Raw genomic sequence first — 23,643 nt, forward strand, 5'->3', positions numbered from 1 at the left:
GATGTTTCAAGGGAAGGCCTAAATGATAGAAAGCATACTTATACTGCAAACCACTTCAACTCAGATATTTGTCCTTCCTCCCACACAGCACATCACTACTGGGAACAAAAATAGGGGCCATCCATAGGAGGAACTAACTATCAGGACTACTGGTGCTGGTGGCACTGGTGAGAGTTGAACGGAGAGGAAAAAAAGTAACATAAGATAACGGTAAGGCATATGTCACAAGGGCAGCACATTTCCAGTTCTACCAAAGTCATGAATCACTTAACTAAGGATTTCCTGAACAGCAGATACAACACAAATAATACTAGCAGATATAACGCGAGTTATACTAGCAATCTCCAGAAAAATTACTTTTCTTCACAAGGGATACTTTCAAGTTTTGTTTTTTTCCTCCTTGCCTACATAAGGGAAAAAAGAGTTACTCTTCCACAAGCAGTACCACCCAGCAGAACACATTTTCTTTTATAGCTTGCAAACTCACAGGAAAATCACCATTTCTAAGACTCCATGCCCATCAAACCTACAAAAACCACCCAGCATCCTCTTCAGTTACAACCCAGAAGACATTCAGTGCAGTAATAAGTGAATGGTGACATATGAAACTCATTCTTTGAACCATCCTATTAAAACACAGAAGTTAAAGCCCAAGATCTCAGCTGCATGCTCCTTTTATCAAATATCTGTACCAGAAGTTTGCCAGTTCTTATTTCCACCAAAACAACAAAAAATCTCCAAGTCCTTAATATTGTCTAAAGAAAAAAAAAGTTTCAACTTGTTCTTTCAGCCATTTGAACATACCTAACATTTAAGGATGACACCAGCTGATTTGATTATGGGCCCCATCAAATCCATCTCCTTCTTCTTCTACACATTTCAAATACATTTTTAATGCACTTTTTGAGCTAACTAAAATTAGAATTTGCCACCATTTTCAACTGCGAAGAATGAATAAATGCAGATGCTCCACAGTGAGAAAGAAGGGAATGCTTCTAGCTACACCAATTCACAAAGGAAAAGCTTAATCTGAAAGCATCCCTGATCCATTTAAGAATTTCCTTTGCAGCATTTGTATATAAGTTAGAACAATAAGCATAATCCTATCCAGAATTTCTAAGCATTTTAACAGTAGAAGTTATAAACGGGAGAACTGAAAACCTCCTGCTACTTCATACAAAAAAAGTCACTGTCTACATTAGCCTAGAAAAATTCTTCTATTTACGAATGCAAAATATTTTTAGCTATTGACAGTGATAGGCTAAGCTCTGATGGCAAAGGATGTGCCACTAAGAGTTTATCATAGCTCTTACAACTTAAGAAATATACACACGATGTTCAAGTCTGGTTCACAATTTCACATCAGGAATAAAATCACCCTGTATACTTAAGAGTAGCAGCCCAAACACGAGTTCTTCAAATCAAGACATAATTATATATAGACACGTGTACACACAAAGTAAAGATACAACATTACGTATGTTTATGCATTGTTACATGACTATATATAGTAAGAAATAATATTGTGTTGTATATTCCTATCTTATTTTTTATTAATTTTTAAACTCTGCTTTATATTTGTAGAGGTAATGATTAAGCCAGCCCATAGTTCTGGCCAGTAAAAGAATAAATAAAACCAGAAAGAAAAAAAAGGCAGATAGTTGTATTTACTACTACTATAAGCAATAATAATAATAATACAGCAAGTCATCACGAGGGAAAAGAAAAATATTTTAAGGTAAGGATCACAAGCAGGGAGATACATTTATGGATAATCATGTCTTACAAGTTTTTGTAAATACTAACACCTGGTAGTTGTATTTCACTTTTACTGTGCTTTTTCTTCCTCCTACATCTGAAGGAACAGCAATGGCGAGAAGTACAAAGAGAAGAAGATGCAAATCCTGAACTACAGAGTGAACAAGAAGAAACTGACCTTAAAATTAGAACTTTTTCTTCCACATCTTTTTTCTAAACCTAACAGACTCCTATTAACCCATAGAAGTAGACTGTTAGCATGCTCATCAGTCTGATCCTCTATTATCTTAACAGTATCACTCAATGACGTTAAAAAAACCTGGATTTCTTTTAAAGCTACTAGCTATTCTGCATGGGATTAAAAAAAATACAGTAAAATGCAAACTCAATCTACTATCTTCTTTATCAAATCAAGATCCCCTTTAAGGAAAACACTGTTATGTATCTGTACCATTGATGAAACATAGAAAAAGCTGCATGAAAAACTATCTGCTGGAAGTATGTTTTCACATTACAAGTAATAGATTTAAATGGTTTTCTTGCCAATTATCTTTCTCCCTCTAAAAATACACAGCTTTACCTATGCATCTAGACTGTTTGTTTTTAAAAATCTCAAATTTGTAAGACCAGAAAGAAAAGCAATGTGTATACACAGAAGATACTCTCCAGATGTACACAATTAATATTTTTGGCCAGGGTTGCTTTGAAGTGTTTCTCTGCAGAGAAGGGTAGAAAATGCATTTAAAAGCTGCTCATTACATAAATCGTACCTGTTTTCATAAGCAGAACAAAGCCTGAACTTTTCAACAAATTTCTAAGGAAAGTTTCTATACAAGCACACATAAAATTGCAGGGGAAAGTCATTTTTAATGGAAGATAATTTCAAAATAGCCCAGAGGAATACGAATAAGCTCACCTCTGCAAAGCCTCCACGTGGTCAGCTGGTGAACGATTTATTATAAGCTGAGGGGGTTGATGGCTTACTTGGGGATCTCCCAGGAAAGAGAAACTTTGCGTATTTTGTTTCAAAAAACAAATAGCAACTAAAAAGAACAACGCAAACTAAGCCCAAACCAAGATACAAGCATCCTCTCAGCGCAGCCAATATTCCTCCATCTATAGGAGGATTTTTAAGAGAATTTCCTTCAGAAATGCCAAAGATCCATATCCAGACAAGAGATCAAACTTTAAGCCAAATTTTAAGTAAAAAAAGAAAAAGAAAAAAAAGTTTGAGTAGCAGCATGTAAGACTTACTACACAAATAAAAATATACCTTTAAAATACACTTTCTTGAAGTTGAATTTTTTTTCAGTAGCATAGAAAAAGCCAAGACAAGGCAAAAAAAACCCAAAAAGGTAATTTCTGCATTGAGACATATCCTGCAGTTTTCTTAGCAACTAGCTTAAAATTCCAACAATTCAGACGTCATATCTGTGATCTGCAGCATCATCCATTAGCTCTTTTATCATGAAGTTACAGAGAAAGTAAAGAGAAGAGCTCCTTTCAAGTGGAACAGAGAAAAATGAACAAGGGCTCCAAATCTCACCCTGAAATCAAAAGGCTATTTATTACTGCACCTCAATGACCGTTCCGCAGCCAAGAGGAAAACACAGAGTCCAGTTTTTGTTGTTGTTGTTTCTTTTCCTTTCCTTTTTTTTTTTTTTTTTTCTTCCTGGCAGTACTAACACTACCAATATTGTCTCTATCTCTACAACAGAGCCACAAAAACACAGTCCTAAGCAACAAGTTCATTTCAGCTCAGTACTGAATTCGGTGCAGCTTTGAACTCAGAAAACAAGCGCCGAACCTCAGACCAGGTCACTTAGTGCTGCCTGGCACACCCTAACAAATTCAGTTAGTATAGTTCATATGGTAGAAAAGTTCATATCTGCATTTTATGTGACAAAGACTATTCTTCAGACTATGTACAAACTTCTTATAGATTTCTTTATATTGACCTATAGCTCTAGTGCACAGCTATAAAGCTAAAATTCAGATGTAGGAATATCTACCTGGGAAATGTTCTCACCTCTACTCTCCCAATGTATTTCATACAGATTCTTCTTAATTCAAAATCTGCTTGGATTTAAGAACCTTCCTCTTGCACCTCAACTCTAAATACTCACTACTGGCTAAAACAAAGAACAATAAAACCAAAAGGTACCCAACAAAGGAGTTAAATTCACTCAAGCTTCCACATAAAAACTAACTGAAAGCCTGTGCACTCTCACTATGAACTGACATTAATGATCAAATCCTTTCACACCTACTTGTTGTGATTCTTTTTCAAATACTTTTCATAGAATCATAGAATCACCAAGGTTGGAAAAGACCTAAAAGATCACCCAGTCCAACCGTTCACCTATTCCCAATAGCTCCTACTAAACCATGTCCCTCAACACAACATCCAGTCTTTCCTTGAACACCCGCAGGGTCGGTGATTCCACCACCTCCCTTTTGTTTAATATCAGTTCATGATATGCTACTTCTGTATTTCTAGATCAAAATAGTAATAAAAACAAAAACCTTTAAACATGGTTAAATCAGCTACTAAAGACAATTAAGTGTACCTAAGGCAAGACACAAATCTTAAGAGTGCTCTAAAACTTTAGTAGAACTACATGGCAACACTGCAGGTCACAGATTCAGGTATCACAGACACATACTGAAAGCAACCTCCATAAGCACCATGAGAATGCAGAATAACAGTATGAGAATATGAACATCAACTGCAGGTTTTTAAAAATCATCTAGAGACAACACGAGCAAAAAGAGGGCTAGTATGGAAGCAAAAAAATTCTGCAATTAACTGAAAGACTACTAATACCTGTTGATAGCTCCATATAATATAAAAATACGGATGAACTCTGTCATAATCTCAACTCAAAGTTTTCATAGATTCACATCAGCCAAGTATACACCTACAAATTTTCCGGAATTAAGGGTTGTCTCCTTTCAGTAGAGAAGAAGTGACCTCTGTGTAGCTGAGTGCACTTCTACAGTGCAGACTTCCTCAACCAAAGCTGATACACAAAGACTTCCTCCCCCACCCTTTAATAGGAAAGTAGAAAAAAAAATTGTTTTTCTTTTTTTTTTTTTTCTAATTGTGTTTCCAATGGGGGAATCCATCAATTTTTCTGTCCAAGTTTGACTGAGCAAAAAGATTTTAAGATAAGCAAACAAAACAACAACAACAAAAAAAAACAAAAACAAAACAAAAAAAACACCAAAGCAACAGCTTTAACTGCTTTAAAAACAAAGCAGTCACAGCTCCACTCTCCCTCTCACTTCCCCTAACCTGAAAGAAGTTAGTGAAGAAGGAAGTGAGATGAAAGGAGTAAATACATTTCATCTAAGAGTGGTCTGCACACTGGTTTTTTTTCTTGCTGTCCTCTTTATGATGCCAAAATTGATGTAGGAAGTCCATCTGACTTACCATAGAAGCACAAGTGAGTTACTAAAAAAGAATCTCTTTAACAGGGAGCTTTTATACTCTGCTTCAAAGCATTTTACAAAATTCTTTATTGTTAGTAGTGAAATCACAGCTAAAATAAAGGGTGATGCTAAATATACTAGATACCACACTTAAAAAAAAATATAGCAAGAAAAAGATTTTATTACTTGCATTAAAGTAGAAATTTAGATTTTATTAAATAAAAAATAAAAGAAAAGCCCTCCAGAAATAGGCAGTAGTATAAATCTGTTGAAAATAACACAAAAAACCAGCAGGGATTTACAGACATTTCTGCAGAGGATACAACCAGTTTTCTCTGCCATATCCCAACGTAGAACTCCAGGCAGCACCAGAACGTTTTTTTTCTTCAGCAAAATCTCTGAACAACCCACTGCCTACATCCCACACGACTAGAGGTAATCCACCAAGAGCACTATGTTGCCTACTGTGGAAAAGATTAAAGTGGGGTCATGCGATTTTTATTCCAGATACAGCTGCAAATGCTGCTTGAATACATACATTAAATATTGAATAGTATCTGAATGCGTTTCTAATGTTTATGGCTCAAAAGGCTCCTTTCATGCTGTTCTCTGAAACTGATCTCTAATGTAATTCCTGCTTTCTTCAGGAGACCCCAGGTTCCCAAGCTGATGAATGCAGGCCAGAAGCTTTCTCTAATTTGACAACAGCAAGGAAAATGGGAAATCCTCCATAAGACCTCTTAGCAAAGATGCAAATTTGCAGTGCTCAGGTCCCACGGCACTAACCTAAATATAAAAAGAATTACTGTATGATGCTCCTTGTTTTCCTATCAGAATACCAAATATTCACCACACTCCAAAATACAGATTACAGGACATATTAAAGACAACTTCCCTAGATGTCACCTTTCCTGGTATTTTTTTTTATCCACAAGTCTATAAATTAGAGTTTCATACCACATTCTACTTAAAAGCTCTGTTCCTTCTAATGCTTACATAGTTCTACATTTTTAGTAGCAGGAGCTGCACTGTAAATATGAATGCATATTAAATAATTGATGTATTTTCTTCACAGGACAAGTAAAAAATACCCTAGGGATAGAGAGAAGGCAGGAAGGAAGATAAAAGTGTATCACGAAGATCCTCTGAGAAGATTAAATGATATAACAGACTGTTAAAACTCGAGTGACAGCTGCAGGGACCTTCAGGTGCTGGGATGTAAATAAAGCAGAAGCCACTCCACCAATGAACCCCATAGCATCTGCTTACAGAGCTGGTCCTCCCCAACGTCCCTCCACACTGTGGAAGGGGATAAGGTCCCAGTAGTGTGCACAAAGAACTGGCTGGGAAAGACAGTGTGGGTTACACTTTCCTTGGGAAATGGCAAACTCATTTGTGGGATTTCTGTTGCTCAAGGACTTCTGGTAGTAATACAGAAAAGATGGGGAAATCTAATGCGTATCTCAAGAAAACTGAATCATGTGAAAATTACCCAATATTTGAGTTCTTCAGACATATGATGCTCTACAGTCATTTGAGCCAATTTCTTAGTCACTTAAGTAGAGACTTAATTGCATATTTTTGTTTATCCGCTCCTAGTAATATGTTACTAGACTTCTCAAAGACCCCGTGTTTCAATTTTGTTTGAACTCTACAGAAAAAAAAAAACCCACCCAGCCAGAAAATAAACAGCCAACATTTGAGCATTCAGTACTTATACTCCACTAAGAAATACATTTTCATTGTAGTAAGGAACAACAGTACCTCTTCTACAAAGAACAGAGTTTAATGCAAGCTTAAGTGAAGCACATATTTCTGATCGTCAGGACAGAAAATATCCAAATAACACAATAAGGCTGACACACACAGGGTGGGATGCTTCTTCAGAATGAGAAACCTGGCAAGTGGGGAAGAAGGAAATCACAGAAGAATGATACCACCTTCATTATTTTCCTCTCACCAAGTAACTGAATATTTCACCAAACTTATACCCCTATTTGCCAGGATCCAAATGCTAAGAGACTGACCTCCACTTAGAGAAGTCCAACAATTTCCTCTGAAAATCCATTATCTCCCAAAATCACTGAGCAGAACACAACGAACACAAAGTATACATGCCAGCTCTCAGGATCCTTCTGCTACCGCACCTTCCTGACTGACATTAAAACAGATAGACCGAGCTAATATTGGAGATACACACATTCTCAATCCCATTATCTTTAGCAGCATGCTAAACAAAACAAGAACGCTAAATTACTCATAATTAGATTTTACCTCCTCAAACTCTATTCAGCCTTTACCAAGCTACATTCTCTAGCTACACTTGTAAGCTTTTCCACCCCCCTTCCACTCCACAGTAAAAAGAAAAATGAAAAGAAAAAAGTGCACATCATACCATGCTAAGGTCCTACTGAAAGAAGGCTTGACATAGGAATATTAAACAACTTTGGAGCTGCTTGTACCATGCCTCCCTGGCATACAAAGAAGCACTACAATTCAATTGAAGTAATTAGATTTTTTAAAATCAGTTATCAAGGTAACTTATTCAGCAAAAGTGACAGACCAGAGACTCGTGGGCCTCATAATATTAAAATAATAGAATAGCAACTTGTTTTAAGTATTCAAAAAAAGTCCTGCCTATTAAAATGCACTGACAATATAACAAGCCCTATGCAGCAGTGCTTTAGGTTATGAACAGACCTCGTTTATTCAGATTTCTAAATGAAAAGAGACAGAGACACAATGAGACATCCATCTTACATCACCACTTCTACCAGCACATATAAAAAAATAAATTTAACTAGCAGAACATTAACTCCCCAGTGAAGTTGTTATAACCCTGATCTTCCAAATTCAATCCAGGGCTCCACGCTCCACTTCCTTCCACTTTCTTTCTTAACAGAAAGAATGAGATTTTTCAGAACACTAATGGCATTCAGTGTCCAAGAGTAAACTACAGTCAGGATAGCACAGGATAAGATGAAAACTGTAATAACACACCTTGTTCACTAGTAGAGAAGAGTTTAAAAATAAGAGAACTTTGAAAAATCCAATGTACAAGTCTTTTCCTCCTGCTACATACATTTGTGGGGGCTTTTCCCCTCTTTCAAAAGCTGAACTGTACCCACCTAGCACTCAGTGGCAGGAAACAAACAAAAACATGAACAACAACAACAAAAAACTATTTACAGAATGAGAAAACACCTTTTTACATTAATTCTTAAATTAAGAGCACACTGAATTAGAAATTTAGATTTATTCTAACAAAACTAATATCCCCACATTTATGGTTGCTAAGATTTCTTCTCTCAGATTCCTCCAACACACACCAGCATTTCTCACCTTCAGCAATGAAACTCAACTAGTCAATACATTTTTTAATTTTCCTACCTTTGCAAAATATAAATCTTTTGTGATTAAATGAGTTTCAGTGGTGGTTATCTTGCCTTTGACAAAACCCATCGCTCTCCCAGACCACAAACGTTTAAACAGAATACAAGAGCCACCCAACGCTGTTTTCTAAACCTTGTACTTTCCAAAAGAAATGCTTCTGAAATAAAGTAGGACCAAGCACATGAACTCAAAGGAAAGGTAGGAAAAAAACAAAACAAAAAAACAAAACAAACAAAAAAACCCACAAAAAACAGATTTAAAATGTATTTGATCTCCATTCCCCATGCCACTGTATTTACAAGTTACTACACATCAGCACAAATTAATCCACCTGAGATTTCTGTAATTAAAGATGTTAATATTAAATTCTGAAATTAAGTTTTTGCTTTTTAGTAGACATAGTAAAAAGGAAATAACAAGACCACATTTCACTCTCTAAGCATTGTTAAAAATTCTAATGATCTTCTGAGAAAAATTCCTCTCTACAAAATCCCCAAGAGATGTCCAAAGCAGCACATTGAGAGCAGATGGCCAGCATCAAGCCCGCAATTACCAGTCTGGCCTGGCAGTCCCGCAGATCACAATATTCTTTTCTTTTTGTGGGTGTGGGGAGGGAGCAGCTGGAGATATAGACAGCTAGGTACCATAGGCAACTGCACTTTCCACTAAAAATGTACATAGAGTCAACATCCAATCCTGTCATACACTCCTTCCACTATCTTTCACTTTACATTTCCTTCTTTTCTCCTTTAACGTTTTCTTTCTGCTAAAAGTTTCTTAAAGAAGGTGGCAGGAACGTAATATTAAAGATATAGAAAAATTGACCATTGCATGTAAGTACCACCAAATGCACAAATTTCATAAACCAGTTGCTGCCATTTCTCCCTCTTCACTTTCTATCTGAGAAACTCCTAATGCAGCTTGCAATAATACTCTACACAAAGCACACAAATGATCAGAGTCATTGGATAGCAACAACTGACTTTCAAACTTGTGGCTGCATCAGTGTCATCTCCCTCCCCACCCCCATCAAAGAACAGCTATTTTGGTCTCCTCAGTCAGGAGAACTATCTGACGAAGAGGTGCTGTTTCATTTCCTTTTCTTACTCCCTCCCCTCAGATGGTAAAGCCCTCAAGAGAAGAGACAGAAAAAAAGAAGCGGGCAAGAATGGTTTCAATTCAGATACTGCATTTTAAAATACTGTTCTACAACACATGGACAAGTCAGCTTGTAAATACATATACAGTAAGCATGAGAGCTTTATTCTCCCTACAATTCCAATAAAAAAAGAAAAAAAGCAGTAAGACTTCCGTATTAATAACCATTTAATATTTCAATTTTATACCAAAGAACTTGCATATTTAAATAAAAACATTTTGCCAAGCCCAGTAAAGGTTTAAAAAAATAAGTATGTGGAAAGAAAGTTGTAAGGAGTCTCTGACAGTTCCTTTCTAACTGACAGACAAAACAGGAAGAAGGGCAGCAGACAATTCCCTCATCTACTAAAACTAACCAGTGTTGCAATAGCTAGACCTCTCCTCAGGAACACTCAGCCCTCATGTATATTATCCTGTTTTTCATACAGTACAGCATCCTTTTCTTCACTTCAACTGATTCTCCTTGTGCTACCTCATTTCAGCTGTCCACTCCTCCACACAAAAGAGCACTGGAGAAAGTTATACTACAAGCCTACTTTCATTTCTCTTACTCTTGAAAATCTTACTGGGACATGAGGCTTCACAAGAAGGCAATCTCAAGCTCTCCTCACTGTCTTCTTTCCTCCTGCCATTTTCACACGTCATAGACAGGGCTGTAATTTTATGGAGATGCTGCTGCCTTAAAGGCTGAAACCTTACCTAACAAGAGCAACTTAGAGGAACCATAATTTAATACAAATTGAGTTTTGACAACCTTTAGATACAGTTGATACGCCCCCAAAAGATCTTCTATTAATTGGCCTTCTAAAGGTACCTTAGTCAGAAGAGGAAAGTTCAGGGGGGTGTGATCCTATGATTAGGTGTCAAATGCCATGCAGTAAAATGCAAACCTGTTTCCTCAAGAGAAGTAACGAACTGAAGAACAGTAACCCTGTTTTCCCAAAAGTCCCAGTAAGATTTCATTGCTGGTGTGCATAAAAATGTGAGAAAGCAGTGCCCCAATTCCTAAATTTCTTTCTTCTGTTTTTACCAGCTGTTTACCAAGCACCACTGCACAAGATATTATTTCCCTGTTCAAGTCTGGCACCTCTTCTAACTGCAGCTATCAAAAGATGAAACAGTTACCAGCTTTGTTGCAGAAATGCAAGTTAACAAGCACAACTCATGCAGAAGTAAACTAATTAAGCCTTGCCAAAACAAAGACTTGGTCCAGTCAGAAAACTATAGAACTGCATGCTCTCGACAGCTCTGGAAAAAAATCACCATGATCTTCAGAAACATACCTTCAAAACAGTTTGGATCGTTTCTCTCTCAGAAACATCCAAAGTTTAACAGTGTACACTCACCTTCCACACTATCAGAACAGGAGGTACCAATCCCAGTGTCCCCGCTGTCGGAAGCTATACTGTGTCTTCTGACAGGATTGCTTTGACTGCTTGACGCAATGGTTGCGGGCTGCCACAGGGAATCAGTACCAGGTAACCATCCCACAGAGGAATAGTCTGAGCCTATAAAGAAGGAAGCCAGAAGTCTGTCATTACAGATACAGAACAGAATTCAACAACAAAATACCTGTCAAGGTGAAAACTGAGCCCTGTCTTTCACAGATTAGGTTTGAAACAATCTGTGCCAATGTTCGGTTTTTCCTAAATTGCAGTCCTTTTGTTAAGAGGAATCTTTCCAAGAAGGTCCATACGCTTTTACTACTTAAAAACATAGTCCTTAAACTGTTCTCATGGTAACCTTACCAAGATACTTATCATGCATTTCTTATCCTAGAGCTGATTCTCAGCATACAGCACGATTTTGCACTGCAAGCATTTAGCTACAAAGAAATAAATGTGTTCCAGCAGCAGAAACCAGCTGAAGCATTTGCAGTTGAAACAGTCATTTCCAACTGCATAAACCACACATGATTGAGATTATAAAATAAAGCCAGCACTGGTATCCTAAGTCATCTGTTATCTTTTTGTGCTATATCACAAGATGGCCTATTAAATCAAGCAGGTACATAGGCTTTGTGAGAATCTTATATATCCAGGGTTTGCTATGTTTTGCTTTAAAAAAAAAAAAAAAAAGTTTGAAAGGTTACATTTTAAAGCACAATTCAAAGCAGCAAATAGTTTCTCTGCTCAAAGAATTGTTGAAAACATGTCCTATTTTATAGCTGATCAGAAGTGGAAAATAAAACCCAGAGAACAACCCCAAAGGACGATCACAATTTCTAATAACCATAATCTAAACCTATGCACAGCCTACAGGCAGCATACTGATTGTCATATTTGCACTCCACATCAGCAGAGGCACATGAAGAACTCTGGAGATAAGCACAGCTCAGGTTTGATGTTCTACATAGCTGTTCACATACACCCCCTCTAGCAGCAAGCTTTGCATAACACTTTCAGCAGGAAATGACTCAAAGAACTATCAGCTCACATATAGTGTCTCTTAGGTTACACATGAGTATTCTTAGGTCATTTGAACATTTTCAGCAGCAGCCAAAGCCATAAGAGCAATTTGTCTCCACAAGGACTTTCATAGCTCACTGTACTCTTCTCACAATAAATCAAGTAGTTCAGAAAATGATGTAAAAATGAATATATATATCAACCATCCCCAAACACATTTACCTGCAGAAGTATGAACATGTACATACTTCCCATCTAGCAGTGAAATCAAACTTACCAGCCAGAGCAACAGTAGCTGCTCACAAAACCACCTGTAAAATGAGGTACGCTGTACGCACTTCCTTACTGAACGCTGCAATTAAGTGTAGCATGACATCTAAATTTACCTTCTGTGTAGTTCCTGGAGGTTTTCAATATCTCTGCCCACTTGTCTCTACTTCAGCCTCTACTGAGAGTTTCCTCTCCTTTCCATTAACACATGTTCCTGCCTTTTCTCTTGCCTCTCTAGTATCTCATTAACTCTTCTTTTTTTACCCAAGCCTTGTGCAATGCATAGCCTCGTGCAATGCATTTCCTTTTCTTCCTCAAACTGCTTGCCTTTTCTCCCAAGAGCCTCTTAACTCTTTATTATCCCTTAGAATACCTTTCAAGCTCAAGGATCAGGCAGCAAAACCTAAAACCAGGGAAACAGGCATGAGTGCCCATGGCTTGCCAGATGCTAGGCTCCAAGATGCCAACAGGGTTCCACTCCAGTACCATTCCTCTACCACCCTCTCTGTATCACCATCAAACATATTGCCACATGGCAGTTTCACAAATAGCTGGTGGGAAACTGGGACATTTCTTCCTCTTCTATCACCCAGCACTTGGTTCATTAAACACACTGGCTTCTTTGGGAGCAGCAGTTTTCTTCTCCCTCTCTATAAATAGCTTTGCTCTCATTAACAGTTCGACATTACACCTCTCAAACTGTATCTAACTATTCCAGCAAGAACTGAGTTGACTTATGAGAGCCTAAGCTAATTAATTCTGAAACAGTTCTAATATAGGAGACATTTAAAATACAGTTATAGAAGAGAAATTCAGTTTACTTTACCCTTTATTATATTTTTTTCCACATTACGCCTCTTTGGAGGCTTTCAGCTTTTATGGTACTAAACAAGTGTTAACAGAACTGCAGCAAACAAAGTTACTACCACTGCAAGTTAAATCAATGCATTAAGCACAAAACTCTTTTGACTTCTTGGTTAGAGAGATGTTCAGTATCTGGACATATATTCACCTATGCACACGCTCTCAAAAGAGACAGAGTAATAAAGTTATTACTAACAGTAAGAAAAACTTCAGCATAAAATAGCACAGAAGGACAGAATAACATTGGTGAGTAAGGACATTCGGAGGTCATCCAGTCCAGCCAGCTGCTTAAAGCAAAGCTAATTATAATTAGATCAGATTGCTCTGGGACACATCCAGCTGAGCCTCAAACATCTCCAGGGACACATGGCACAACCTTTCCAGACAACCTGGTTCAGTCTTCAATCATTTTCAGTGCAAAGATGATCTTCCTAACACCTCATGAGCATCTCTCATGTTGCAACATATCCTGGAAGATAGAACAGCACAGCACAGCTAGAACCTACAAACAGTGCTAACACAGTGGGGTGTAGACAATCATCCCAGCACAGTCTCTACAGTTACTGTAATTCGAGGAAACAGAAAGCATCCAAAGGTGTTTTGGGATATATTCTTAATTTTACACCTACAGGCACAAAGATTATGAGTACTTCAAGCTTCAGTTGCTGCAGCACAGTCCAGTGGGAAAGAACAGCAAAGAAGGAACACACGACTTTTGGGGCATGTTTACATTCCCAGGAACTGGAGAACATTTCCAAGTTATGCTGTAAAGACTGATTCTTGAGACAGCAGCCCTGAATTGCTCAGTGCTGGTCCACGTACATACCTTCACACAGACCAGCATGAGCGCAGTGCAGGTTCATTAGCTTCAGCTCAGCTCTGGCTAACCAGACCCTAGCTGGTTTTCAGGGAAGTACTTGTGTCTCAGCACTGTGACCAGGGCCACAGAAGGTCTCCTGGCTGTGGCACTCCCTCTCCTTATCCCATTGGGCCTGGCTGGCTGCATGTAACAGTCCATATGAGAAAGCCTTTCAAAGCTAATGGAACCCAGTCCCTGAAATGGCAATAAATAAATAAAGCAGCAAGATAGTAGAAAGACACTCATTAAGAAAGTCTCATCAGTAAGCTAAGGGTTTTGTCTGGTACAAAGTGCCAGACAACAGATCAACCCTCCATTACTGAGGGAAGGATGTTATGCAAGCTTCATTGAGGAAACATAACCCAAAAAACCTTATAGACCCCTCCATCAGTCCAAGTCAGTATTTAAAAACCAATTTACTAGTTTCACATTTGGCACAGCCGTTCAGAGCCAAGTACTGAAGAACCACCAATCAATCTGTATTCTGATATGCTTCCCATCTCTTTTTCAGCAGCTCTCTGTAAAAATACGATCTTCCACGCAGCGAACAGATGACACTAAATAAATCGAGTGTAAAAGGAGAAAGATACACAGGACTGCCCTTGCTGCTCAGCTACACACCTGATTCCACCTGCTGCTGTGATCACCAGCCTGCCTATCAGCAGCCAGCATCCATGTGCCCAAAATACACAGCGGGGCAAGAGAAGCAAGCCAAAATTTCTAATATGTGCCACCAGACTGTAAGTTACCATTTGACTGTGATCATGGCCTACCACTACAGGAAAACCTACCTTCCACAGAATTTAATAGGAGAAAAAGAAAATTAAAAAAATGGCATCCTACCTGGCCATGGTTTCAAATAATGTGACAAACAGAGTACAGCCAAAATCCCAAATATGAAAGAGACTTGTTTATACAAGCAGTTGATTGCATCCTTGAATTTAGCCAGCTAACTTTACTGGCATGGTGCTGTCTCTCCAGCCAAAGCATTTAAAGCAGATCAGTAAACAACAAAACAAAGGAAGTGCAGGAAGTAACTTACTCGTTAAAGGACAGCAGTGGTTGAAGTTACACACTACAAGAACATGCATCTTTTTCTCTGTATTACAGACTGTTGGCAGGAAGGTAGCTAGTTAATTCTGGATCATTACCACTCTGGCATGCAAAGACCCCAGATGATCAACATACACAAAATAACAGCATCACGATCTTTGTATTTGGTTGCTAAAATACCTCTAACATGCCCCAAAGTACAAAAATTATTTTTAAGTGGCAGCTATTACATCTACCTAGATGCTGATAAAAACACAACACCAGAAGACTTAACTGGCTTCTACAGCCAACTTCTCTATTTCACAGCATGATGCTGACACAGACTGTGACCAGAAGTGAAATACCAGTGACAGCCGGTGCGAGTGCATACAACTAAAGGATTCTGAAAAGGAGGTTTTACTACAGTGCTATCCAAACCTCACAACTCAATGCTTTTTCTAATCAGCATGGACGTGACCAAGCTATAAAACAAAATTTCACACCATGATGATTAGCAGAACCTGCCTAAAGCTGTTCCATGGACAGAGCGAAATATTCAGTCCTAGTGAAGTGTTTGCTGGTCTATAGGAATAAAAGGTGAGGATTCCTGAGAATAATAATGCAAAACCTGGCATGAACTTCAACTCTGATCTTTCTGCAAAACAAGCTCTGACTTTTATTAATAACAAGTGTCCAAAACAAGCTCCAGGTCTACAATATAACTTCTTCTAATATCCTGTGTTTAAGATGAGCAGTGGTATGGTGAGTTTCCTAATGTTTTCAGGAAAACAGCCAGATGACAGTGTGAAAATGCTCTTCACAATGCCCCGGAGGTGGTGGAAGCTCACAGTTCTGCTCACTGGCATGAACCAAAGCACCAGAAGGTCCCAGCCCCTCCCCTCCTACCAACACAGCTGAGAGTAGGTGGGTGACGCGGCTTCATGTCAGTGCATGAACAGAGATAAGTGGGATGAAGTGACAGCCTTAACTACTGAATCTATATATTTCAGTTTATCCAAAGCACTTTACAGTGTCAGATAGCAGAAATATGATTCATCCTGAGGACTCACATCCCTTATTGGAGAGCTTTCTTGACAGAACCTGCAAACTATTAAACTGAGTTCTCCCAGTTTTTCAGTTGGAAACTGAATAGAATAACCATGAACATCAAGGAAGAAAAATTGTACATACATAAAGGCAAGCAGGAACAAAAGACCAGAAGGATTTTAAGTAGAACACTGACAGAGAGGGCTTTTCATTGCATTTCTACTGGTATAATCTGATAATATATTACCCAGTTTATAAGGGTTCATCCATAAAATAATTCACTTATTGGAGGAGGGATAAAAATGTCATAAAACAGCAGCGAGAAAAGTAGAGCAGAAAAACCCAAAAGAAAATCCTCAAAGTAAACATGCACTTGATTGGCAGTATCATCTGGAACTTGAGTAGAGTCCTATTTTAAGGAGTATGTACTCACAATATAATTTCCTAAGAGAGCTACATTTTAAGCTGACTGTGACAACACACCTGATTTCTTTTGTCTCTGAAATTCCTCAGTAAAGATTAAGTTCTTAATTTTTTTAATAAAAGAAATAGACAACTGTACAATTTCTCTTCATAGATTATAGCTATAAAAACTGATTTCTCTGTAAAACAGTATCTCTAAGCTTTTATACGCTACATATTTTTATGACTTCATAAATGTGCATGGCACTGTACAATACCAAATCAGCATGTGGCAAGGTCTCTCATGCTGGGAAGTATGCAATCTAGAAGAATGCAAACAGAAAAAAAAAGTGGCAGTTTGACAGAGGAGCTTTACAGAATCTCGCTACTGTAGCTGAAGACACAACCAGGTACCTCACTTGTCATTAAACCACACAGAACAGAAAGCAAGAGGGGCCCATCTTTCTCTATGTAGGAAGTCCACCAGCTGGCAAGATTATTTCACTAACAAAAATGGGTTGAGCTAAGAATGCTGTCTGACACTGGCACTAATTGGATCTATCAGCTAGCTGCTGCACACAGGCTGGTTGGTCTCTCTCCCAAGCCACAGATTTGCTTCCATAGCAAAAGTCCTACCACTGCGTATACCACAAAAAATGCTTCAGGAAGAAAACCATCCCCAGTTACAAACAAGGTTCTCTTCTGACTTGATCTCCAAAGCTGTCTCAGAAAGGGGTGAAACAGTTGCAGTGCTAAGTGAGGAGTGGAAATGTACAGGTACACTTAAATGCCCAACAGCAACTAGCTCATCACTAGATCAAAGCGCCTGGCCAACCAACCCACTGCCAAACTGCATTCAGGCTGACTCTGAATTGGAGCAAGATAGGCATAAATTTCTGCAAGCTTCAATGTGCAGGACAAAATCTGTTCAGTTAGCAGAAAGCTTTGCTCAACTCTGCTGGCTAAAAAGGTACCAAAAATCTTTACATTGGCACAGTACATAATGACATTCAGCCTGATTTCTAGTTCAGAAAGTATGTAGCACCAGGACTCAATTTGTAACATACTTTCTATGCTGTGTTTTTTTTGTTGTTGTTGGTTTTTTTGGTTTTTTTGGTTTTGTTTTGTTTTTTTTTCCAGATAGCATCTATCCACATTTTAGTATCACCTCAATAGTGAAATCCCCACTGTTGCCAGGAGAGTAAGAAGTTCACTTCCATTTCATCACTGACAGGGCAAGACCAGGCATTGCATCCAACTGCTGATAGCTCTCCTGTGAGTTTTCCTCTTCCAGAGAGAGAGCACATTTGCATAAAGCAGAACTTCTACAAGCTACAGATGTTTCTTATTTCAAGTTTGGCACACCAAACACATGTATTACCTCATGCTTGCTATGCTGGCCTGCCTCTTTGTCTTTGGGCTAAATGCACTATTCAACCCACACAAACACAGAATGACTTTCTTAGCTTCCATTCACTTTCATGTAGAAAACGCAGATGAAAAGCCTATCTTTTAAACTTGCTAAGTTTATCACAATATGAAGAGGAGAATGTCTAGGAAAATAAACACGTGGCTATGCATAAAGTATATATAAATGTAGAACAGCACACCCTCGGGACACTCACTCAGTTTCTAAAGTGTTAGAAGGCCGTGTACTGTAGGTGAAACATTAAATCCTTTTCTTAAATCCTTTTATCATCTATGTTTAAGCCTCTCTTTGGGTTTAACCATATTGATATTAAAATCATAATCAGGTAAGTTATTCTCTGATTTTTTTTTTTATTATTTTTATTTTTATTTTTTATTTTTTTTTGCTATTCCAATGTTCTTCTACCAGAACTACCTCTTCCTCACTCCCTCATTCACATTCCTCTCTGAATAGGAAAAAGTAATCACAACTTCTACAATAGGTTAAAGAACAACAACAACAAAAAATGTAGATGGTTTTATGCAATTCCCACACTTACAAAAATGCTTCATTTTTTCAAATAAGAACATAATTTCTCCTTGTAATCAGATCTAAAAGATATCCTTAGCAATAAAAGAAATTGTAAGGACAGAGACAAAGAAAAACAACCATCATCATCATTTCAAGGAACCAAGTTGCCAAAACATAGCGATAGCATTTTTCCATCTTTCTTCAAAGAAGCTTAATATGCATTACACACATGGCAGAATCGACATTAATGCACCAAAGATAGAGCCTTCAGGCTGCATTTTTAGAACACATTTAGAGAAACTTGCATAACATACAAGAGAATTCCTATATTTAAGTTAAAAGAGTGGCACTCTGACTTTGTACAAGTTATTAGGAGATTTTCTTTTCTAAGGCTTATGACACAAATTAAAATTTTTCAACAAGCTTGGTTTCTCTGTTTAAAAAAAAAAAAAAAAATCTCATACATATCCAAAACAAGCAAGGAATAATACTCTGAAACTTAAAAAGAAAGCACAGTAGTTTAAAATAGAAAAACATATACATATGTCTTTTGTACATTGTTATGACAAACTATACATAGAATACTTCCAGCCAAAAAATAGTCATTTATGTTCTCATAACTTCTTCACATCTGCAATCACTACTGACACGAAAGCTTTTATTGCAACAACACTACTAAACACACAAGACCCCTGTTCAATCAATTTGGTGTTTAGGATGACAAAGCAAACAAGTAAAGATCATAACTGCTAGTTGAGTTCTCCACAGTTCTTAGCAAGATTGATAAAGTTTTAAGTAATGGCATTGTCAATGCTTGTTAGTGTTCCTATATTTGCACTTCCTGCCTTCTATCAGGGCAAGTCATCGAATCTTTTACACAAAGCATTTTCACATGCATTCATTCTTAAATAAAGAAATGTTACCAGAGGTTAAAATGTGCAAACACAAAAATATCTTTGCTTAAGAGTATGCAAGAGGGAAGACAACGTCATTTAAAGAAGCACAAATTTTAATAAGGCCATTTTTATTCTAAACCACTGAAAAAGTTGCAGCTTTCCACACCATCTGGAAACTACGCTACAAAAGGAACAAAGCAGACATTAAAAACACACAGATACCTTATAAGGAATCTCAGATCTCTCTCCAGGATGATTCAAGAATGCTTCTTGCCTGACACAGTAAACCTCTTAACACATTAGAAAGCTAAAAGTCTGAAAAGGAACATTTAATGTAAGCTTGTTCCAGGTATTTTAATACATAGAGAAGCAGTAGGACTTTTTTCCTTAATGCTACTTGCACCATTCTTTAGAAAGACAGAGATAGCCTCCTACTACCTTGTCAGTCATTGTCCATTACTTTGGACCAGTTTTAACCTGAATGCAAGTCCAGTAGAATTAATGTCACTTTTCAGATCCTCTCCCTTAATCTTCCTTGGCCTTCGCAGCAAGTCTGAGGATTAATTATGGTCCTTCTGATGTCATCAGCAGCTCTGCAATGGAGAAGCAAGGCTGCACTACTAGTTCTCTCCACTACCTGCAAGATGACTTTACAGCTAGCCCATTTGACACCAGTCATTCTACACTTGCCTGACACCAGCACAGATTCTTTCTGCTGCAGTGGCTCAAGCAGGAGTCAGGCAAATGTAAATCCCCCCTTTATCATTTATTTACCACTAGTATTCTCCTTCCTCCAGTTCCCCAGATCAGTTTGCCATAAGGCTGAACAACTGTCAGAGCAGGCCCCTTGGAAGTAGAAAAGATGTGTGAGCAGAAGTATCCAGAAGCAGAGGAACTACAACTACATCATTTTAACTGTAAAAGGAAATGATGTCCTGCAATTCACACACATACCCCAGCTCAGGCAATTGTTATATCTTCCAAATTTCAGGGAATATAATGCCTTGAAAGTAAATAAATTCTCAACCCTCACCCTTCTTCTCTTATTTGCATCACTACTTCCTCTTACAGTAGCCATTTGACTCTCAAAAAACAGCGAAGGTCACTGGTGAAGCCGAACAGAAGGATGTGATGCCACTTACAGCATGGCTGGCTGTGAAGAAATAGGTCAGTGGAATACAGCTGGGCGATCAATAGGATGCTCCAGCCCAGGCAACAAAGCCAGATGCCTGTGGAAAAATGAGCATCTTGCAGGCAATTACACAGGAGTCTGCAGTTTTGGTCTGAAAGAGGGAATGGTCAGGACAAGTATAAACTCAGACATTCTCGTGAACTTGTTTATCCAAATTATCTCTATCTCATCTTTTCTAGCTATCCACTCTCAAGCCTCTGCAGCTGGTTTGCAGTCTCCCATGAGCCATATTTTGCACCTCCTCAATCAGTCCAACAGCAAGAAGCTCCCATTTGGGTAATCTTACCAGATCTCAGGATCCCTTCTAACACCCTCCTTTAGCAATGGCAGGAATGTGCTACAGGGTAACACATAGAATTACTGCAGGTCCAGCATTCTTCTCTGCAAGTTGTACCAGGGTGGGTGTCATGGGCTTGGCAGAGGGGGCTGCAGTGGTGCCATCTGTGAATAGTGGCCGGGGCTGCCCCATGCTACACACAGCTGGTGGCATCTGCAATAAGTACATGTAAGAAAAGGCAAAGTACTACGCACAGGTGAGGAAGTGAGAGAAAGACCCATAGATATTTAGGTCAGAAAAGGAGAAGAGGTGCTCCAGGCTCCCATGCCGCCTTCATGGCTATGGCAGAGCAGCTCTGCAGCTGAGATAGGATCAGGCCTCAGCAAGTTTCATGGAAGGCTGCACCTCTCAGGAGGGACCTGTACCAGAGCAGGGGAGAAGCATGAGGGGGAAGGATCAGCAGAGATTAACCATTTGGAATGGCCACAATGCCTGTCTTGATCAGGATGTGCTGTCCGAAGGGAAGATAGGCCCAAGAGAGGGAGTAGGGTAGGGAGAATATAAGGGTCTTATGATTTGCATGGGTTGGTTTGTTTTGTTTCTGCCTTTGCTTCTCACTGCACAAGTGCATTTTAATTGGCCATAAATTAAGTTCATTTCCCCCATGCAGAGTCTGATTTCCCGTGACGGTGATTGATCTCTTCCCTCAGATCCCAACCTGCTGACTCTGCCATCCTGTTTTTCCCCCAGCGCTGTGGAGCAGCAAAGCGAGAATGACTGGCAGCCAGGCAAGGTGAGTCCACGATAGAAGGCAAATAGAAAGTCACTTTTTGAATCACATAGCAAATACCCTGAATGTGTTTTAAAACAAACTGCAGCCACAGTGAGATTTTTACTGCCAGTTTCAGGACACGTCTGAACAGCTGACAAACAAATGACAACTAGAACCAAGTCAGCATTTTTTCAGTCAAAAGGCAACTAAGCACAGAAACTAAATTAATTTAACTGCCCTACCATTAAGCCACAGGCAAGTTATTTAATAAAAGCAAGCATCCAAAGAATATGCAAGGCAGAGCATTGGTACTGGACACATCTATAGTACTGTCCCCCTCTTCCTTATTCGTCCACAACAAACAGGCTTTGCTTCCAACAAGGGCAGATGATCATCTCCTGCTATACCCTCAATTTTCAACCATCCTTACCACCACATATCATTACCACTTTGGCCACTTGTCCATACTTTGAACGGCACAGGTCCTTTAACACTCCTCAAATGCCTGTTGCTAAAATCTTACGATGTCATAAACAGCAATATTCCGCAGGCAAATCCTAGATGTTCAGTGCCGAAACTACAGGCACTCTTACGCCAGCAAACACCTCCCTTGCCTCCATCCCCCACTGCAGACATGATGGCTCACGCTGCCTTTTACTACATGCTTATTCTGTGCAACTGTTTCAAATCAACGCATTCTTCTTGAAATCATTAAGATGAATTACTGCTTCCTTTCATTAAAGTTTTAAAAGGATAGAACTGTCCTCTTGTGATGTGAAATCATAAGTTGATATTTCAGTAAACATTTGACACACAAGAGGTTATAGCCATTGCTATCCCTTAAGAACAGCCATATAGTACATTCTTACACTGTTAAAATTATAGCAGGGACGCCTCCCACTAGACCAGGTTGCACAAAATCCCATCCAGCCTGGCTATGAATGCTTCCAGGGAGGGGACATAAGAGTGTAGGGGTCAATTTTTTCTTGTCTGAGCAGCAAAACGCGTCATTAAATCCAATAGCACTCATCTAAAAGAGGTGTGCAAACAGAACAGCACAACTTTTCAGGTAATGTGCTCCTATCACACTGAAAAGCAGAAGTGACCCAGCCTGTTACACTTGAAGAAAAATCAGAATTACTCTGTATCTATTACTGAAAAAAAAGATCATTTCCCTATACAGTTACAGAGCCAAATGCATACTGAAGAATTCTGTAAGTGAATTGTAAGACTTTGAGTGAAATAGAAATTCTGATCCCATATCCACGTATGACTACCACATAACTAACAAAATATAGTTGTGCTTTTCAGTAATGAACTGAATTTGACAAGGAAACTGTTGTATTCCCAAACAAATACCTAAAACCCAACACCATCAAAATCTATATTGAGGAGCTGTTGCTAAAGAATTTAATTTTGAAGCCGGAGGAATTTTTCTTCTGATAGAATATGTTTCATTCTTTAACTCTTGCATCCTAGTAGGACGTAATTGTGGACAAAATACTTTCCCTTGGACAACTTGTATTCAAGCAAAAAGAAACAAACCTAGTCTGTCAATAACACAATAGCACAGGATCTTTGTAGCCATCAGTTCTTCTTTACAATGCCTGTATGGACCTTAATACTTTCTACTTCCTTAGCACAGCTACACAATCTCACAGAACAACTTCTGGACTATTTCAAAGCAAGATCAATGAAAGAAGGGACTACTATGATTCAACCATAATGCAGAGATTATATCTTAAGTTTTAAGCTCCATTATTATGCATTAGTTTTCTATCAACTGCTACTTCCTGTTATTCTATCCTACCTCAAATTGGAGGTTTATCTACAAAAGTTTTGCTACCTTACATTATTTCTTTTACCTAACTCATATGCAAATATATTTTGAACTTCACATTAACTGCAAGTATTCAAAGAGGAGGAATGAGGGCCAAAGAA

General features: G+C 38.5%; 1 protein-coding gene across 3 annotated transcripts in view; it reads right to left on the reverse strand.

Moving 5' to 3' along the window:
* CEP85L (centrosomal protein 85 like) overlaps positions 1 to 23,643 on the reverse strand; it is a 141,933-nt gene that overhangs the window by 85,445 nt on the left and 32,845 nt on the right. For all 3 annotated transcript variants that reach the window (XR_008203493.1, XM_052671081.1, XM_052670987.1), the window contains exon 2: positions 11,091 to 11,252. Coding sequence is in view for 2 of the 3 variants with exons in the window: in XM_052671081.1 (XP_052527041.1) it covers positions 11,091 to 11,252 (162 nt within the window). In the remaining variant the exon portion in view is untranslated. The remainder of the gene's footprint in view (positions 1 to 11,090; positions 11,253 to 23,643) is intronic.

This window comes from Tympanuchus pallidicinctus, unplaced genomic scaffold (genome assembly GCF_026119805.1).
Source record: "Tympanuchus pallidicinctus isolate F22 unplaced genomic scaffold, pur_lepc_1.0 scaffold1, whole genome shotgun sequence".
Classification (NCBI taxonomy): Eukaryota; Metazoa; Chordata; class Aves; order Galliformes; family Phasianidae; genus Tympanuchus; species Tympanuchus pallidicinctus.